This window comes from Stegodyphus dumicola, chromosome 1 (genome assembly GCF_044657685.1).
Source record: "Stegodyphus dumicola isolate Sdum_Otavi_A_Nest chromosome 1, ASM4465768v1".
In the NCBI taxonomy this organism is placed as follows: domain Eukaryota; kingdom Metazoa; phylum Arthropoda; class Arachnida; order Araneae; family Eresidae; genus Stegodyphus; species Stegodyphus dumicola.
The window spans coordinates 77,400,411-77,418,797 of NC_140768.1; the positions used below are offsets into that span (position 1 = coordinate 77,400,411).

At 33.7% G+C, this 18,387-nt stretch overlaps 1 protein-coding gene across 1 annotated transcript in view; it reads right to left on the reverse strand.

Moving 5' to 3' along the window:
• Positions 1–1,565: 1,565 nt before the first annotated feature.
• The window catches only part of LOC118191254 (cytochrome P450 18a1-like), a 37,007-nt gene continuing 20,185 nt past the window's right edge, over positions 1,566–18,387 (reverse strand). Inside the window, exons 4-8 of the mRNA XM_035362052.2 lie at positions 17,129–17,430; positions 11,053–11,168; positions 9,917–10,172; positions 5,732–5,922; positions 1,566–1,933 (exon numbers count right to left, since the gene is read on the reverse strand). Of these exons, the coding sequence (XP_035217943.1) occupies positions 1,755–1,933; positions 5,732–5,922; positions 9,917–10,172; positions 11,053–11,168; positions 17,129–17,430 (1,044 nt within the window). The 3' untranslated portion in view covers positions 1,566–1,754. The remainder of the gene's footprint in view (positions 1,934–5,731; positions 5,923–9,916; positions 10,173–11,052; positions 11,169–17,128; positions 17,431–18,387) is intronic.

The window sequence follows — 18,387 nt, forward strand, 5'->3', positions numbered from 1 at the left end:
GCGAGCATAACAAAACACAGAAAAACATTCTTAAACACTTTGTTGCTACCAAACTGAATCTCATTACCAGAAGGGCATTTATTTGGCGTTGGAGATTAATTTTTTGGATCCGAGGGTTCGTCAGCAAACGCAACTGTTTGTAACTGAAAACTACTCGGTGTATTCGAGTATTATTCAGCAAAATTATGTGAAATTTCTTCAGAAAATGCCACTACCTTATAAGGTATATTTTAATTTTATAACACTTATTCTAATTTTAAAGTCCTTTTCCTATCAGTTCTTGTTTCCACTTAAAACTCCCCACCAGAATGAGTTTTAGAATCGCGTTGAATGAGTGAGAAGAAGTATTAAAGGAAGGTTCAACTCACGTCGATAGAGAGAACTAGGAATCCTAAGTAACGCGTGTTTGCATTCGGGCTTAAAACTGTAACACTCGGCCGTATGTTACGTGCCTTTTGCTATTCTCCGGCTAGTTTAAATTAAGGGCAACTATGTTAGATACTTGTGTTTAGCTTCGACCCTTTAGTTAGTTAAAGTTTATTTCTTACTGTGAGTAAGCCCTATTGGAGGCTTTATAGTAAGCCCGAGAAAGGGGCCAGCTGTTATTCTTATTTCAGTGAAATAAAGGTTAGTTTAACCCTTCTTGAGGCTATATCTTTAGTTTTTTGAACTCAGGGATAACTCGCTAAACACTTCACTAGTTTCCTTGATGTTCATTTAGACATTAAGAGTGAGGAACCCTACAACGTTTTACTTTATTTCATTTATTTATTTAATTCTATGTTTATTTATTTAATTTTTGACAAGGCTGATTATAGGTTACTTTTAGAAAAGGAATAGTTGCTGTGCGCATTGACGGTCTGTTCTTAAAGAATGGTAAATAATTCATCAGAATAACTCTTATCAGTTTCAATGTTCCGCCTTACTTTCTTTGGGAACATGCAAGGACCTGACTCGGAACAGGGAGCTTACTAAAGCTATGTTCAATAACTGTGGGAAGTAGACAAGATACACAAGAAGGGTATACAAAACCCTTTATTTTTCACTCTTTACAATAATTTCCGTACTTCGGAATACAGAGACCAACTACTTGTGGTCTGAGCGTAAGAATATAAAAAATATAACTAAACTCTAACTTAAATTTGGAATAATAAACGTGGAAGATTGGCCTTATATTAACAGGAAGCCGTATGTAGTACAGAGAACTGTTAACACTACAATACGTTTAAAATTATCAAGAGGATTAAACCTCTGGCCTGGAAGGCAACCAGCAACCGAGTAAAACTTCTAAGGCAAGCGGCCTGCTTCGACTAACTCCTTCCTCTCTCTCGCTTGGCAAAAAGCCACAACTTAAGTACTTGGCGTTCACCAGACAAATTTTGCATAAATAAGTTAACGCTTTTAATTCTGGCCGGAAGTAGAAAATAAGAAGTGATAGTAAAGATTTAAAATTAAATAAACGTTAGTAAAACTTAAGATCGTTACTCTCTAACTAATTATTTCGAAACAATTAACGTATAAATACATGTTCATTTTTATGTCAGACTCCAAAAAAATAACGAAAGGCAAAATTAAAAATTTTATTTTGCTAACTAATTCTTCGCCTATATCAATAAATTATGCTAAAAACTCAGTAAATTTACTGTCATGGCGATCCAAGTTATCTGTTCCACTAAAGTCTACATCTTCATTGCTTGTACACCGTTTGATCAAATTGAGAGGCTAAGCCATAAACTTTTAAAATATAGATTCCTTTATTGCCTTAATTTGAAAATTAATTCCTGTCTTTTAGGTTGCAATGTTATTCCGAGAACACCTTCAAGATCCGGTACTTTTCCTGGTGGCATGAAAACATCGAATTTTTGTAGTATTGCTGTTACGTATAAGAATACTTCCACTTCTGCGAGTGATTTTCCAGGACAGGATCGTTTTCCTAAGAGATAATTAACAAAGAATAAAAAATAAAAATAAAGATTTCATGAGAGTTATTTTCAAAAAACAGCTCATACATTGGATGAATGAATAATATGATTTATTGATAACACGCGTAATTCCAATTGTAGTTAAAACAGAAAAAATAATAAAGTTTTCTGAATAACATAAGGTTGATATAAATTTTAGCTTAAGATTTTTGATCTTTAACTAGCATGATAGGTGTCTCAAGGAAGTGAACATCGTTTTACTTACGACTACTTTTGTTTATTTAAAAAACATGACGCATATTTCATTTTTTGCCATGGAGATGCTGAATGCCTTTATTTTGAAATGAATCATATATCATTTTATGATTAAATGAATATGCTATCAGAAAATTGTTGCAAAATAATTATTCTTTTACCTATGAAGTCTCGGTCTGTATGACCCGAGAGTACCTATTACGCACAAAGTTTTCCCCTTGTCCAATTAGACATGCAAACTTAATTCTTATGTAGTTTAAAATCCGGCTGATATAGTAGAATTCACGTATTGCTTTCAAAAGACAGCATAATATTATTTGAAAAATTCAACTACTAGTTTTTGATTCGCTGCGGCAGAATCAATAACATGAAGCTAAATGCTTCTGTTGTTTCAAAGGCAATGATTTCACTCGTGATATCCCGATGTGATAAATTAGACCATATGTTGTGAAGCAGTACGACCCATATCTAGGTAGGCTTACTATTTTTGCTCGCAAGTAAGGAAAAAGCAAGAACTTGCTAAAAGTGAAAATATTACAAAAAATTCAATCTAAATTTTCCGGTTAGGAATCTTAGGCTGTTCATCTAGAGTTAATGGAATTATTAATCATATGCAAAGTATGAACAATTAGAAAAAAATATTCAAATCACCCCCATTTATTCTGTATGGATCATCATAACTATGCCCTGATATATACACGCCTTATGCGTTAGTATGCTGTCAGTGAGTTTGTTAATCCCTATCCAAAGAACACTTTCCTAACACTGCGAGCAAATGTGCCTGTAAAGTATCAGGTTGCAATAGCTAACCTATGTTATTCCAAGCGTGCTCGATGAGAGATAAGTCTGGAGATTTGGGATTCACCGGTAGCATGTCAAGTTTACGCGTACTATTCATAATACCGCTAGTGACATGCATCCTAAAGTTGTCATGTCGAAAAACATGGGGCACTTTGTAAGAAAGGCTCAATGATCAAATTAAAGTAAGAGCTGTTAGTGCACCAGAAAGAAAGAATATCCTTTTCTACAGCATGTAGTTATTTTATGAGTAGAGCTGATATGATGCTGTTTCTTGATAACGGCTTTGACTAAGTGGCGCTCAGATAAATCTTAGATCATCACTGCTTCCCAAACAGAAAGAGAATCTATAGAGAAGAATTCTTCATTAGCTTTCATTTTGCTGCCCGAATACCAACTATTTCTGAATTTTAATTTTTCAAGCCATCTACTGTGGAGCCTTCCACATCAGCAGTCTATCCAAAGAACAACTTCGTGCAACATAGCATAGGGGTCAGGAATTATTCTGAGATTCTTGCAATAGACAAATCCCATTTAAAGGTAAATCTTTTGCGACCAGGGGTGTGTATTTCTTCAACAGTTTGCATTTTGAATCGACACGTGACTGCTTTTCTAGTGTTTCGTTTATTTTTTACCATAGTAGACATTGTGAGGAATAATAAACGTCTTAAAGATTATAAAAACTATATATACTTATAGATATAAAAATTGCTACCCCTTGAAGGAAGCCAGTTAGTAGAATCATACATTTTTATAGGTACTGCAGCTCACGTTATTTGAGATCTGTGCTAGAGTTCATCTGTCGTGTTAACTGGCGGTTATTGTCTTGCTAATCTCTCCGCAATTATCGATCAGACGTTTGCAGTTAATGAGAGGTTTTAAAAACACTTTCACCAACGCACCAGTCGAACACTGTGTATTGAGGAAACTTAGAATAGTGTGAGCAACTTGCGGTCCTATAATGTGCTATTGAAATTACGGCGCTGGAGATCTGGAAAATGTGCCATTGACAGAGACGACTTAAAAATCTCAGTAACGCAAAAATGGTTGGTCGAAGTACTGAATATACGGATTAGAGAAGAACGTAATTGAACCGAGTGCTACCCCAACTCATCAGTTCAGTTGTTGTTCAGGTATGAAGACGAAAAAAGCAAGCTTCCGTTTATATACACAAGGATGCAGTCATCATGATACTCAAGCAAAAGAGGGAAAAGCACGGCGTCACAGTAGTAATGCGTCCATGTGCACGCACCATTGTGGGCACTGATTCCTGCGTTGTGACTATGAAGGGACAACAAAAAAAGCTTGTTGAGAGTTCGCAATGTGTCGTCACATCATACATGCGATTATTTATTGCTGTGCAATGCTGTGCATAATTTAAATTCTTATACAGATACGTGATGTGATCTTACGATCCTTAACGGCAGTGTGAATAGGATGCCTATTGTCTGGGAAATAGGAAGTTGGGAGCCATTGATATTACGCACGTAGCTTTGCGTGTCTTTTCTTTATCTAATGGCTCAAATTCTGATAAGTGTCATTGGATCTTGACCACGGAGAACAGAATTTGAATGGTACGATAACCTGAGTCGCAGTAAGCTACGATTCTCTCGCCATCGAAATCTGAAACGTATTTGTACGGCCGCTTTTTTATCCAAGGAGTAAGAAGACCGTTCTTTTGCCCAAGGCATAGCAAGATTTTCAGAAAACATTGATTAAATACAAATGTATTAAAGAAAAATCGGAATTTCATTCTTCCCTTTTATAATATTTTAAGGCACTATTACTCTTGTCTGTAATGTGCGCATGCAGTAAAATGCTAATCATCTGCATATTCTGCCTTTCATGCAAATTTCGAGTTTGTCTTGCACTTCCAACATGGTGTATCAAGATTAATGGCCAGCAGTATATTTGCCAGTTGAATATATTGAAACTGCCCACCAGCGGCGAGCGTTAAAGTCTCTCAACGCTGGCAGTTCGGTCCGAGGTTCGTATCCCGCGGGCGGGCTGGCTGCATGCGCGTTTTCGTTGTTTTCCCATGTGTAACGTGGTAATACGAGCCAGTTCGCTTAGAAAGTCCTGCGCGAAGGCATCCCTTCTTTCCGTGTAGTGCCTTAAGACGGAACACATAAACAATAATAATAATATAGCGAAAATGCGAATTAAAGCAATGGAACATTAGAAGGCCTAAACTAACAGCCGAAAGTTATCGTTAGACAGATCTTAAAGATTAATTAACATATGAAATGTCACTTGAAGAATTCTTTCGTCTCTTGATTATTGTGAGTGATACCAAAATTAGCAGAAAATGAATACAGAAATGTAAAAGCGCAAATTTAAGATATATTTAGCTCCGATTGTAAGTTATAAATAATCAAACTGAAGATTGTCGACCATAGAGTCTATAAACTAGACCAACTGTAAGTAACAAAATAAAATTTATATCAAAATCTTTAGAAGAACAGATCGATGTGCTCTTCTTAACTTTCGTTTACAGCTAGAATTATGAATCAAGCGAGAGGGAAACAAAAAGTAAGGAAGAAGGTCCTGAATGTTTTCAATGAATCAAAAAGTTAATTTAAAATATCTTTTTGGTTAAAAATAAAAAAAAATTAAATGATTATTTTTGTACAGAAATAATTTCGTTAAAGATGAACGTGATCAGAAACGAAAGTGTGGCAAATGTGTAACGCTTTTAAAATCGTAATGCCAATGCTTAAACAAAAAGTATTGCAATAAACGTAAAAAATGCATACCAATAGAAAAAGGAATGTAGTATTCAGGTTTAACAACTTTTGTTCCATCTTCACTCAAAAATCTTTCAGGTCGGAAGACGGCAGTATCGTTTCCCCAGAGTTTCTTATCATGATGAACTGCATATGTGACTGCAAGAACTCGGGAATGTTTTGGGATGAAATAACCGTTCAACTCAGTATCCTTCAATGTGCTGAAAAACATATGCATCGGAAGATAAAATTAACTTAATTACACATTTGTTACAGACTATAAATATGAGAGAACAAATGAAGTAGATGAAATATAAAGTATTGGCAGTTCTTAAAATGATACGAAACTAGTCGAAACGCATCTACTCAGATGTTTCTGAATGTTAGCAGAAAAATGTTAAAGAAATAAATTGAATTTAGCTTTGCATTGATTTTAACTTAAAAAAATTCTTTGTTGTTTATTGCTCGCCTTCTGCAGTGTTCCGAAATTTAAATATTTCATACTGCTGCTTGCTGTATAATGCCATATTTAATTAAATTTATAAAATGAAGGCTAAAGGTTAGACCATTCTTATGTGAGTTTTTTTATATATTTGGAGAAAATATTTGATTTATTATTATGATTTAATAAAATATTATAATACGTGCCCTAATAGTTTGATATAATTGTACGAAAATATGGTACAGGTTTTTTTGGCATACAACTGTAAAGAAATATCGTATTCAGCCTGCGTCCAGTGAATTCGGCGAAGCAAAATAAATCTTGTTTTATATTGTTATAAGAACTTAGTTGGTACTCTTCACAAATAGGTGCCCTAAACGACTGTCAGTGTCACTTATGCTTGATCAACCCAGATAGAATTCTCTTGTGAGAAATCTCGTGTTTGTAAGTGGTGAGAACACTCTTTTCAATATTTTGCGATGACACCCAGATAAATGATTTTCTAAATGATTAGCAGTGTTAAGTAAAATTGAAATATATTTTTAGTCCAAAGGGGCTTTGTCCCTGAAGGACTATTGTTTTCATTTTGCAATCTTGCTTTGAATCATTATAAATGTCCGTTTCACTTTTCAAACTGTTGCCACCAAATATTAGAGTCCTGCATTATATTTGAAGAAATTAAATAAGGAAAATTCTGCATAAATGTATGTATATTTCTCGCATTGTGATAAAACAACGGTACATAGAGTCATCGAATTTTGTGATAAAACAACGGTACATAGAGTCATCGAATGAGGTAATCCTCCTACGAATATCGGCATGTGGAAGACAAATTTGAAATTTGGAATTTGTTTTATTACCGATTTCATATTTTGTAAAATTTAAACGAATTTTTGAGTAACAAACACAAAGATTTAAAAGCGAGCAATAGCAACACTCTACGGGGAAAGAAACCTTTTTATCCTCAGCGCGCGGAACTGTATATCGGAAATTCTAAAGATAGGCTCATTTTAAAATTACTTTGCGACATTACTAGTCAACTGAATTTTATCGTTTAAGTGCAAAGAACATGATATTTAATAAATAAAAGTAACACACGAAACGTTAAGAAAACGCCGCTTTAGACGTAATTTAAAATCTGAAACCTTTCAGATTCTTTTTAAAAATTTTATTTTACTTTCAAATTTAAAAACTAAACTAAACTCAGCGGCAGAAACAGTCATTAGAAAGCTATGGCCGATAATGCTCTGATATCTGCTTTCTAGACCGTGGGCTCCGGTGTGCATGAGCATATGCCCTGGACAAGTGGCCAGATTCTCGCAGGACCGCCGTTCCAAGAGAACTTGATACTCATTTTATCGATCCCCTCAAGGGATGAAAGGCTGAGCAAACCTTACCCAACTCGGGTATCGAATCCCGGATCTGTGGTGTTGCTGCGCGACGTGCTAGGTTCTTTTAATATTACAGTACTGTAAATATAAGAAAGTTCATACACATTTTCAATTGACAACAACAACGGCAGTTTACATGGATGTAATTTTATCGAAACTAAAAAACAGTGTTAAATGTGCGGGATTTTTCTTCGAGGTATTAAATTAACTAAACCCAGAAACAAAATCAGGTGGTAGGAAAAAAATTGAAAGACCCAATTATTAAATATATCAATTAATATTATTATTAGAGATATTATGACAAAAGAAATCAGCAGTAAGTTTCATAAAAGTTATGAAATTATTACAAATTTAAAAATGTAACATTGATTACTGCTGCATTAGCATCTCCAATAATCGCTTTTTGGCGTGTTAATTTTTTCCTTTAATAACAAATAATATTCGTAGTTCTTAAATTATAGATATTAAAATAGGTCCCCTAAGAAAAAAATGCAATTGATTACATATGTGGTGAAACAAATAGTTATAAAAACAGTGAGCTTTGAAATTTTAATTAATTTAGTCTTTTATGTGTGAAATAGTAGAATTATTTTATTGTGTGAAAATATTAAAACGTACTACATGCTGATCCTCATTCGAATTTTAAAATTTCAAGTTTACTTCAATTATAAGATTCATATTTTAATCTGATATATTTCAAGCTAAAATTCATTACTGAAAACACATATATTAAATTAAAACACGTATTGTTGAATCACAGCTTGTAAGGACTTATTTAGCTTTATACTAACCCGTTTTGATCAGATATTTACCTTTTCTATTTTCTCTCATTTCGTTTTCCTGCCAGAGTGATATTTCAGTTTCGTGCGCTATCCAAAGTAGGGTAAGAAGACACTAAGCTGGTGCCTGAGTTACTTCAGACAGAACGTGTTCTGCCTTTCGACCACGTTGTTTCGATGAAGCTTGCTGTTTTACGTGCATATTAGTTGTCGGTTTGTCTGCGTTGGTAGTAGGGCTAAGAGTTAACTCGTGTTAAATTTCTCTGTGCAGCCTTGGCTGATTATTTTAACTTAGTTTTAATTTTATATTAATGTTGAGTTACAGACAAAAGTATTGGCTGAGTTTGTACGCATCAGGAATGCCCACTGTAAATTCTTTCTTGAGTTGAATGAAAGGGCCTTTTCACCCTTCGTAGGCTTTGATACAGTTGAACTTAGCGAATAGTCGCTTCACAGTTCAAGAAAAGATCTACCAGCAAAAGTAATCTTTAGTTTAGCTAGAATCTTACAAGCTTTATAAATAAATTTAGGAAATAAATACAGAGTCAGTATAGTACAAACATGGAGGTTTTAGGAATGGACTGCCATGGTCTTAGCCCATGGGACGTTAAAGTTTTGCTTTAAAACCGATGTATAAAATATCGAAATAGCATTTCGACAGTTATGGTTGTTTTATTCACTTCAAACGTTTGATAAATTTTATTTATCTCCTTAAAACCGTTTGGTTTAATTAATTTGGTTAATAAAATTAAGAATGGATTTTGTTCCGAAAATAATAGAAAAACATTAAAAAGAATAATTTTTGCTTAAGAGGCTAAATTTTATTATGTGCATGGATATGTGATTGCAAAGATAAATTAAATTGTACTTCAGTTTGGAAAGCATTAAAAGAAACATATGGGAAAGTAGATGTATTTCTCAGTATGAAATTCTAAACGCATTTCAAATTTTTACCTGAAAAAATGTTTTTTTTGGGACCGATTTATTAAATTAGCCACTCTGAAGTCCATTAAAGCAAAATTAATTTATTAGTAAATTAATCTTTCATTTTCTTTCTTGTCGAATTCTTTAAATAATATTTAAAAGACTGAAACTTTTAGGCTAAATGGTTTCTCAGATAAAATAGTTTTTGGCAATGCATCTAATGAAACGAAATACCAGATAGTCTAGAATTAGCTAAAGGAGATTCATCATTAAATCAAGGCTGATTACGGCTTGCTCGGACTGAAAATCTTTCCTTTCAGAGGATTCCCAAATCGTCAAGCATTTCTCTACATGACTGCTTTTTTTATTATAGGAGGAAGAGTTCCTGAGGAAAGAAGGCTTCTGAGTAAAGCAAGGGCACTGGGAGAAGGCTATGCAAAGGACTCAAGATTGGCTGAAACAAGCCCTGCTTTTAAGCCCTTTCTAACTGTACTTGTTAAAAAAAAAGTTGTTAACGATCGTAAAATTATATGCATTTTTTTATAATTTAGGACTATCGAGTTCATATTATTATATATATCAGACAATTTCAAACATTATCTGAACCCCTTTATATTTATCTTTCTTTCTTCCTTATTTAACTTTTATTTTCAAAAAATGAAAAATCAAGAAAACTTACTATCTCATTAGGTTCAGAGGCACAATTGTTTTCCATCTATTCATCTCCAGAATAACAGCCTCTGTGAAAGGCATCTCCAGATTGTCTGCTCTAGTTGGAAATCGTTCTCGTCCGACGACATCGTCGATTTCTTGTTGGATTTTTATCTGCACTTCTGGAAAAGCAACACATAAAAGCAGAATCCATTCCACTGACACACGAACTGTCTCGCTTCCGGCACCGAAGAATGCTCTTGACAAATCAGCAAGAACCGCTTCTGAAGGATAAAAATTTTAAAATAATAATGTTTTTCTGCAAGTTGCGTTTTTACAAGAAGAAGAATTATGAAGAATGCAATAATATTCAGTTTTTATCGCACTGCAGTTTATCGAAAGAATAAAGTAAGCTGGAGACTTAATATAGACTGGAGATTTCATAAAAACAAATCAAGTGTTTCATTCCAGTTTGAAAACTAATAAAAGCATATTTGCTGTATTGGCTGGAATTTATTTTAAACGGAAATGCTCAATGAATTTTCAAATTCCGTATCTAATGCCTTGAATGTTTCCATTTAAATTCAGGTTTGACAAAGATAACTGATTGCAAAATCATAATTCCTGAATTTTAGAACTCTTAATTCAGCATCTTGTTTTTTTTTTTTAAGAGACATTCTGTTAAACATGGTTTTGAAACAATTTACATTATCGGTCTCTGATGCCGCCCAACGAAAAAAGTGTAATATTATTTTACGGCGGATAAGGGTTAAACGTATGGAAATAATATAATTATTTTCATGATCCCATCCTTACCTATCTTGAAAAATTATCTCTTCATTCAAAATAGAATATATAGGAACGAGTTATTTCTGTACGTTGTTTGTATTACATTGTACTTCCTAAGTGAATAAACTTTAACATAAGTTGTAAATTTTGATTAAAAATAAAGTGCTAAAAATCTTGATGACATCATATTGTGTAAATCGTCGCCAAAAAATGCTAACAATTTCGTGCATATATATTTGCAACAAAACCATGTATAATTAAATGATAATACTGGAGCATAAATCTACCTTTTGTAAATGGATATATAAAATAGAGTGTACTTTGGGAAGGGAATGAGAGGTTAACAGAAGTTATATTTCAAAAATGGAGACTTACTTGTGAATGAAGTGTCAGGGTCATCAGCTCTTTTTTTAATCTCTAGTAAATAACCGTCCATAAAATCTCGTAAATTAGTTGGATCCAATGTCTGTTCATGTTTCTCAATTTCTTCCCTGAAAAAATGAATTTATTAGAGAGAGTGAAATTGTGTAGTTTAAAAGGACTAGCATTAACAAACTTCAAATATTTCTTCAATAATATACGTTTATTCCATTCAGTATTAAAAATTTTAATCAATTTATTATTATATTCTGATATTGTTTGATTGCTACATGAATTTAAAATTAAGACTAGAGTTTTATAATTATGAAAATTAGTATTTATCTATTACTGTAAATTACTTCAGCTTCTAGCTTTGTTTATGTATCCTTTTTTAGCACTTATTATCTTCCTATTTCCTTTTTAGAATATATATATACGCATACATATAATATATACAAGAAAGTAAGAAATTTTGAATTAAAACTACAAATATATGAAAGAAGTGAAATTTAAAATCCTTTTGAATTACTGTCTTTTGTTCTTACAACAGTAAGTTGGAACTTTTCTGAATTTGATAAAAAATTTTTGTTCTCAGTTAATAGTAATTGTTTTGTAAATATTAACTGAGTTTTTTTCAATACTTTTTGTAAATTCTTACTTTTTAATTTGAATTTTAATATTAGTAAACTGTATGTTATATATATATATAATATATTGCATTAGGGAAATTGAATTTATTTCATTTGTGTATTTCTATTTCATATGAAAAGAAGGCATTGGTGAAGAGGAGGCAGCCAGAATTTTCGAATGAGCTACTATAATTAAATAAAAAAGATAATAAATAATAAGAAAAAAAGATAATACAGAAAAGATACTTGTAAAGCTGCAATATAGAAATAAACTTAAATGTAAATCAAAATGACGTAAATTAAGTAGGTCAAATGTAAATTAAGTAGCTGAAACTGCAAGAGGATTCTGTGTCATTAGAAATATAAATTTGTTAGTCGACAGGAAAATAAGTATTAGAATATGAAGCAAATTAGGAAATCTGGTGAAATAAAAAAGCAGAAAGCGAAAAAAACTAGATGGAAAGAAATCCACTTATAATAGAAAATTGTCTGTCATGCGCTGGCTCAGCGGGTGAATGAACAACAGTCAAGTATTAACGTTAACATTACAGAGTGGGAAGCTTGAACCTCGTATAATTTAGATAAAAAGGAAATTAATCTGGACTTTTATCAGACGATTAAATAAGTCGTTTCGTGCTCAATAACTAGAACTTAAATCGAGTAGAAAGAATTGTAAGAATAAAACAAAGTTCATAAATAGTGAGAAGTAAGCGGAATGAACCTACTGCGGAAACAGTCAAGAACTTGTTTATAAAGTGAGAGATAAATCTAAAAATGGAACATTCATTATTTTGCTCTCCCGCCCCAATAAAAAAATTGTTTAATTTTTAACTTTTTAGGTACCTTTGTTATTTAAAATATTAAAGCATTATTATCTACTTAAAGATAAACGAGGCTGATACGAATTGTGATTTATCTTTAAGACAATTTTAAATTACGTCCAAAGGGGCGTTTTTTAACGTTTTGAGTGTTACCTTTATTTATTAAATATCATGTTCTTTGCACTTAAACCATAAAATTCAGTTCAAGAGCAATATCGCAAAATAATGTTAAATTAAGCATATCTTTAGAATTTCCGATATACACAGTCTCGCGAGCTGGAGATAAAAGTATTTTTTTTCTATATAACGTTGCCATTTCTCGCTTTTAAAGCATTGAGTTTGTAAATCAAAAATTCGTTAAAGTTTTACAAAATATAAAATCTATAATAAAACGAATTCCAAATTTGGGATTTCAGATGCCCATATTCGTAGTAGGATTTCGTCATTCAAAATTCGATGGCTCTATGTACCATTGTTTTATCACAATGCGAGAAATAGACAATCATTTATGCAGATTTTTCATTATTTAATTTCTTCAAATATAATGCAGGACTCTAACATTTTGTGGCAACAGTTTGAAAAGTGAACCGACGTTTATGAGTCCGACGCAAAATCGCAAAACGAAAACAATAGTCCTTCAGGGACAAAGCCCCTTTGGACTAATAAAATAAAATAAAATGAGGATTTGCTAAAATTTGTTCTTTATTAATTTATAAATGGACCAATTCACAGACAGATATATCATTAGAGGAACTTATTTAATAAATATAAACAAATCAAAGAATTTCGAATTTATGTTCATATAGCAATAGGAGAATTGGTTCCAAGAAAATTGAAAATGTTGAGAGCACATTCCATTAACACACACACACACAAAAAAAAAAAAAAAAAAAAAAAAAAAAAATAATAATAATAAAAAAAAAAACCCGATATGTAATAAATAAGCCAATCTTCAAAAATTCTAAAGTAAGTTTGGGGTCAAGACAGACAAGAGCAAATACGGAACAGATGTGCCGGAGAAAACTCGCTTGGATAGATTTCGAAGTGGTGTACAGAATTCATAAACCGCACATTGTTAAGACTTGCAAAACCGGAATGGGTGGAAGTCAGATCTCACAAGTAAATCTTCTCTCCTTTGATACCGGTTTCCCGGAAAACCATTATTTTGTTAAAGATTATGCCACAAGTAGAAAAACTGTGAAATCTTAAGGGCAGAGGACAAGCGTTTAGGAGCTATAGGACCGACAAAGTATCAGAAAAGTGTAGGAAACATGACACCGAAAGTCGCTAAAATGCTCGTTTCACGTATTTATATGAACTAATAATATGGTAAGAAGGTGGGGATCTCAATATAAAGGAAGAAACAAGTCGTTGAAAAGAAACATGTTACGTTGGGATGTTAGAAATGTGATTTGTTATTGACTTCAAACAAAATCTATTACAACAGACAATCAATGTGCATTTCATCAAATAAACAATGAGACAGGCAGAAAGACAGTTCACAATGGGCACATTTTACAAAAGTGATAGCCTCACGCTTTGCACATTCATTATTTGTCAACGAATCGAAGCAATAATCCATTGGCGCAATCCACATTCCAGATTCGTCGTCCAAGTATCTGCCCTTATAAAAAGCGTACTTAATTAAGTTCTTAAAAGAGGAGCGCTGAAGTGATATATTGAAAAGGATTGCAGGGCTAGAAAACGATCGCAATGCCAAATATGCTCCTGTGTATCGATAATGATTGGGCTCGTTATATAACGAACAAAAGATTTGTAGTGTCTGAAAAAATGAATATTTAGAGGCTGGATCTTCCTCGTAAATCTTTCAGGTACCAGTTCTTTTTGTAGGACTATCAGGTTTTGTAGGACTGTCAGTGGTTTTGTAGGACCATCAGGTACTTCGGAAGCAGAAAATGCATGAATATACAAGAAATACAAACGTCATTAAGGAAATGCATCCATCTGGTACACACTTCAATGATACTTTGTGGGTTCTATAGCTCCTAAACGCTTGTCCCTCTGCCCCTAAGGCTTCATAGCTTTTCTACTTGTGATATAAGCTTTCAGAAAATATATGGGTTTCAGGAAAACCGGTATCAAAGGAGAGAAGGTTTACTTGCTATTTATCATAATTTTCAAATTTAATGCAGAGTAAAACAAAGTTCAGTAGTAGATAAGCCTAGAATATGCATTTTAAAATTTAAATTCATTCCTTTAAATTATAAAACAAAAAACAATATATATTTCTATATGAGGGAGTCATTCTTAAGGAAAAAAAACCAGCTGGCCTAGTTATCTTGTAAACTTAACTAAAAATCTGTATATTCAACCTGAAAAAATGTAAATATTCAAGTACATGTAGAAAAAGTATTTTGCTTTTATCTCTTCAGATCCAGCATTTCTAAGTCGAAGCAAATTTATTATTACCAAGTAAGGTGCTTGTAAAGGTCTTTACGGGCTTAGATAGCTACTAGATTAAGCAGTAAAAGACCTTTAAGAACAACATATAACACATAGAAAATGTAGGCTTGCACCGAATAATTAGTAAAATGTGTAATATAGAGTCTTACTGCGTTCTCACGAAACTAAAGGTTTCTCTTGAGAGAAATTTCGTTTCAGAAACTTTGAAGGGAAGTTACGAGATTCAGACGTATGAGAAATACATGTTACAAAAATCTGTGGATTGGACATGACCAAAGATAGAGAAGGCAGTAGAAGCATTCGCAAGAATGAAAAGAATGAATAAAATACTTTTACGATTTTATTTATGCCAAGTATAAGGGAATTAACAAAGGTATGAAATTAGAAAGATGGAAGATTGTAAAGAAATAGGAAGAAAATTAAATTTCAAAATTCTCCTGCTGATTATACGAGTGTTTAATATAAAAGAATAATTAGGAAGTATAATAGTTAGGAAGTATACGAGTGTTTAACATAAAAGAATAGTTAGGAAGTATAATTATTTTTCAAATGAAAGTGGCATTTCTGTAATAACTCCGCCGTTTGAAGAGAAAGGTGACTGTGCATGCATCTATAGAGAACGCACAGTACTGGGAGTACATGTGATATTGTCAGATATCACATGTACTCCCAGTACTGATGCGCGTGTACCTGATGCGCGTGTGATAGCGTCGGAGCACGTTAAAAGGCATCATTCGCACCATGGATGCATCTAATCGGTGTCAACGCGCGATCGTACAATTTTTAACATCTGAAAACGCGAGTGCCTGTGAAATCTATCGTCGAATGCAAAATGCGTATGGCATGAAGTGTATGAAGCATGTGGTGATCACCCAGTTGATCGCCAGGAAGCAGTTGCAGATGTGGACCGTTTCGTGAAAATTAATCGGCGAATCACCACTCAAAAAATAGCGGAGAAAATGTCTATGAGCATAGTAAGTGTGCACACAATACTGCGTGAAAGGTTGCGATCCCACAAGGTGTGCGAAATGGGTGACAAAACATTTGATAGAGGAGCAGAAGATTCATCGCATGTCTGTTTCCATGCAACACTTTATGTGTTGCCACGAAATGGGGAACCAATTTCTTTCAAGGATCATTGCTGCTGATGAAACGGGGTACCATCTCTTTGATCCAGCCGCTAAAAGCATGTGTATGGAATAACGACACTCTTCAACCCCACGCTAGAAGAAGGCTCGCACGTCCACTAGAGCTGGTAAAGTCATGTTTACGTGCTTCTTCGATGTCTATGGCCCATTACTGTTGAAATGGCTACTTACGGGCACGACTGTCACTGTATCCACGTGCTGTGATACATTGAGGAAACTGAGACAGACTATTAAGAACTGCCGATGTGGCATGCTGTCACGCGGGATTATTCTCTTGCATGATTATGCTCGTCTCCACGGGGCTTTGGCGTGCCAAATATTGTTACGGCAATTCCTTTGGGGGGGGTTCTCGAACATTCCACTTACACCCCGGAACTCTCGCCGTGTAACTACCACATCTTGGATCCACTCAAGAAATTTCTGAAAGGACGCGGCTTGCAGATGATAATGAGGTCCAAGATGCCGTTGAAAATTGGTTCCAAAACCAGCCCTGGAGCTTCTTCGCACAGGGTATCCATCGTCTCGTTGACCGCTGGAGCACGTGTTTCAACCTACAAGGTGACTTTGCATAGCATATCTGTTACGTCTATATTACTTCTTTCTTTTGTATACTAATTTATATTAATATTATTAAACCATTTCTCAAACTGACTGTAGTGCCACTTTCATTTGAACGACCCTTATAGTTTATTAAATGATTTGTGTTGAACATAAGGTCCTTAGAATCCAGTTAAATTCGCAACTTTATTTACAAACTAGCTGTTACTCGGCATGAACTACCTAAACATATGTACTTCGACCTGGTTTTCCATTTCAGACGGACGGGTGGCTGCACGGCCGTTTTAGTGGTTTTTCCCATGTGTAGCGTGGATACACGCCAACCTTCCACTAAACCATTTCTTAGGCTAGATGGCACTAACGTGCCTTATCGTAATCAAATAAACCAAACCAAAACCGTTTGTGAAATAAAAATAAATATCTTGTAATTTTCGAATACACACATATTAAATAATGTATATTATATATGTGAGAAAGCTGTTTTTTGCCTTTGTTTTATGTTATCACATACCTACAATATCTCTTCATTTCCGATAGCGCTCTTGATAGTTTTCCTTTGTTGCCGAGATTAAAGAATGACATGAAAGCTCTGATCCAAGGAAAAAAGATCTGCCAGGAAAGCGTACCAGCAAGTCGACCAACTTCGTTCACCAACTTATCCAGTTTTTTCCTCTTAGGATCATCGGGTTTGAGTCTCTTACCAAATACGAGTGACGCAATGTTATTTGACATACTTGGGGTTAACAATTCACCAATTTTAACAGGAGATTCGTGGTAGTCTTCTATGCGCTGAAGCAGTTCCAAAATCTCCTCCTAGAAAGGTAATATTGGTAGAATCTTTGAAATTTGTATCGTTATGATAAACGAAATGATAAACATTTCAGTAACACTATATATTATGTTAAGTTTTCTAACCAGACATGCTTGCATAATACGAAGATTTAAAACTTAAAATTTGCATTATAGGACATTTAGAAAGATTCTACATAAAATAATGTTACATATTTCCAAAAGGCCATCAAAGTATCGTATTTTATGACGAGCTTCAAAATTATGTTTCCCGAAATGGGAGTTTCGACCTATCTTTTAGACAGGAGAAAATATGTTTTTTTGACAGCTTTATTTAGAAATTTTAAGTATTTTATTATTTATTTACATTCATGTCTAATTATTAACTACGTAGGTTTATTTCATATAATCTCATTATCATGTTACTTATTAGGACTTTTCCTTTCGCTCTATCCCCCAGGGTATTGATTGCGATAAATATCCTTTATGTATGAATGGATCACGAGCTAATAAGTTAGAGATGTATTCTATAATAAATTATCAGAACTTATAAAAATACTTAATTTATTTTCACTTCGTTCAGAAATATCTACTCTAAATCCATTATAAAATTTCATTTTGAGACAGGTTGTGCCAATTTTTTTTTGAAATTTCATTTTGAGACAGGGGCGACAAAAGTGGCGATATGTCATAGACGGAGGGATAGCAGTCTAAAGCGCATTCTTAGCGGTTTGCTAGGGAATATTGTGAAAGATAGGTTATACTCTGCCTGTACAGGGAGAAATTAGTGTTTCGAGTTATGAGATTAGCTTGAGAGCGATTGACCGAGTCGAGAGCTGTACATTAGTTATTTGCCTTGAGGTTGTATTCACAATTATAGCCTGAAGGCTGTGCTGCTGATTGTTTCAACGTGTTTGTCGTACTTTTTCGACGAGGGTAAATGTGTCTTTCGAACTGTCCTGTGTAGTAGTGCTTACATGC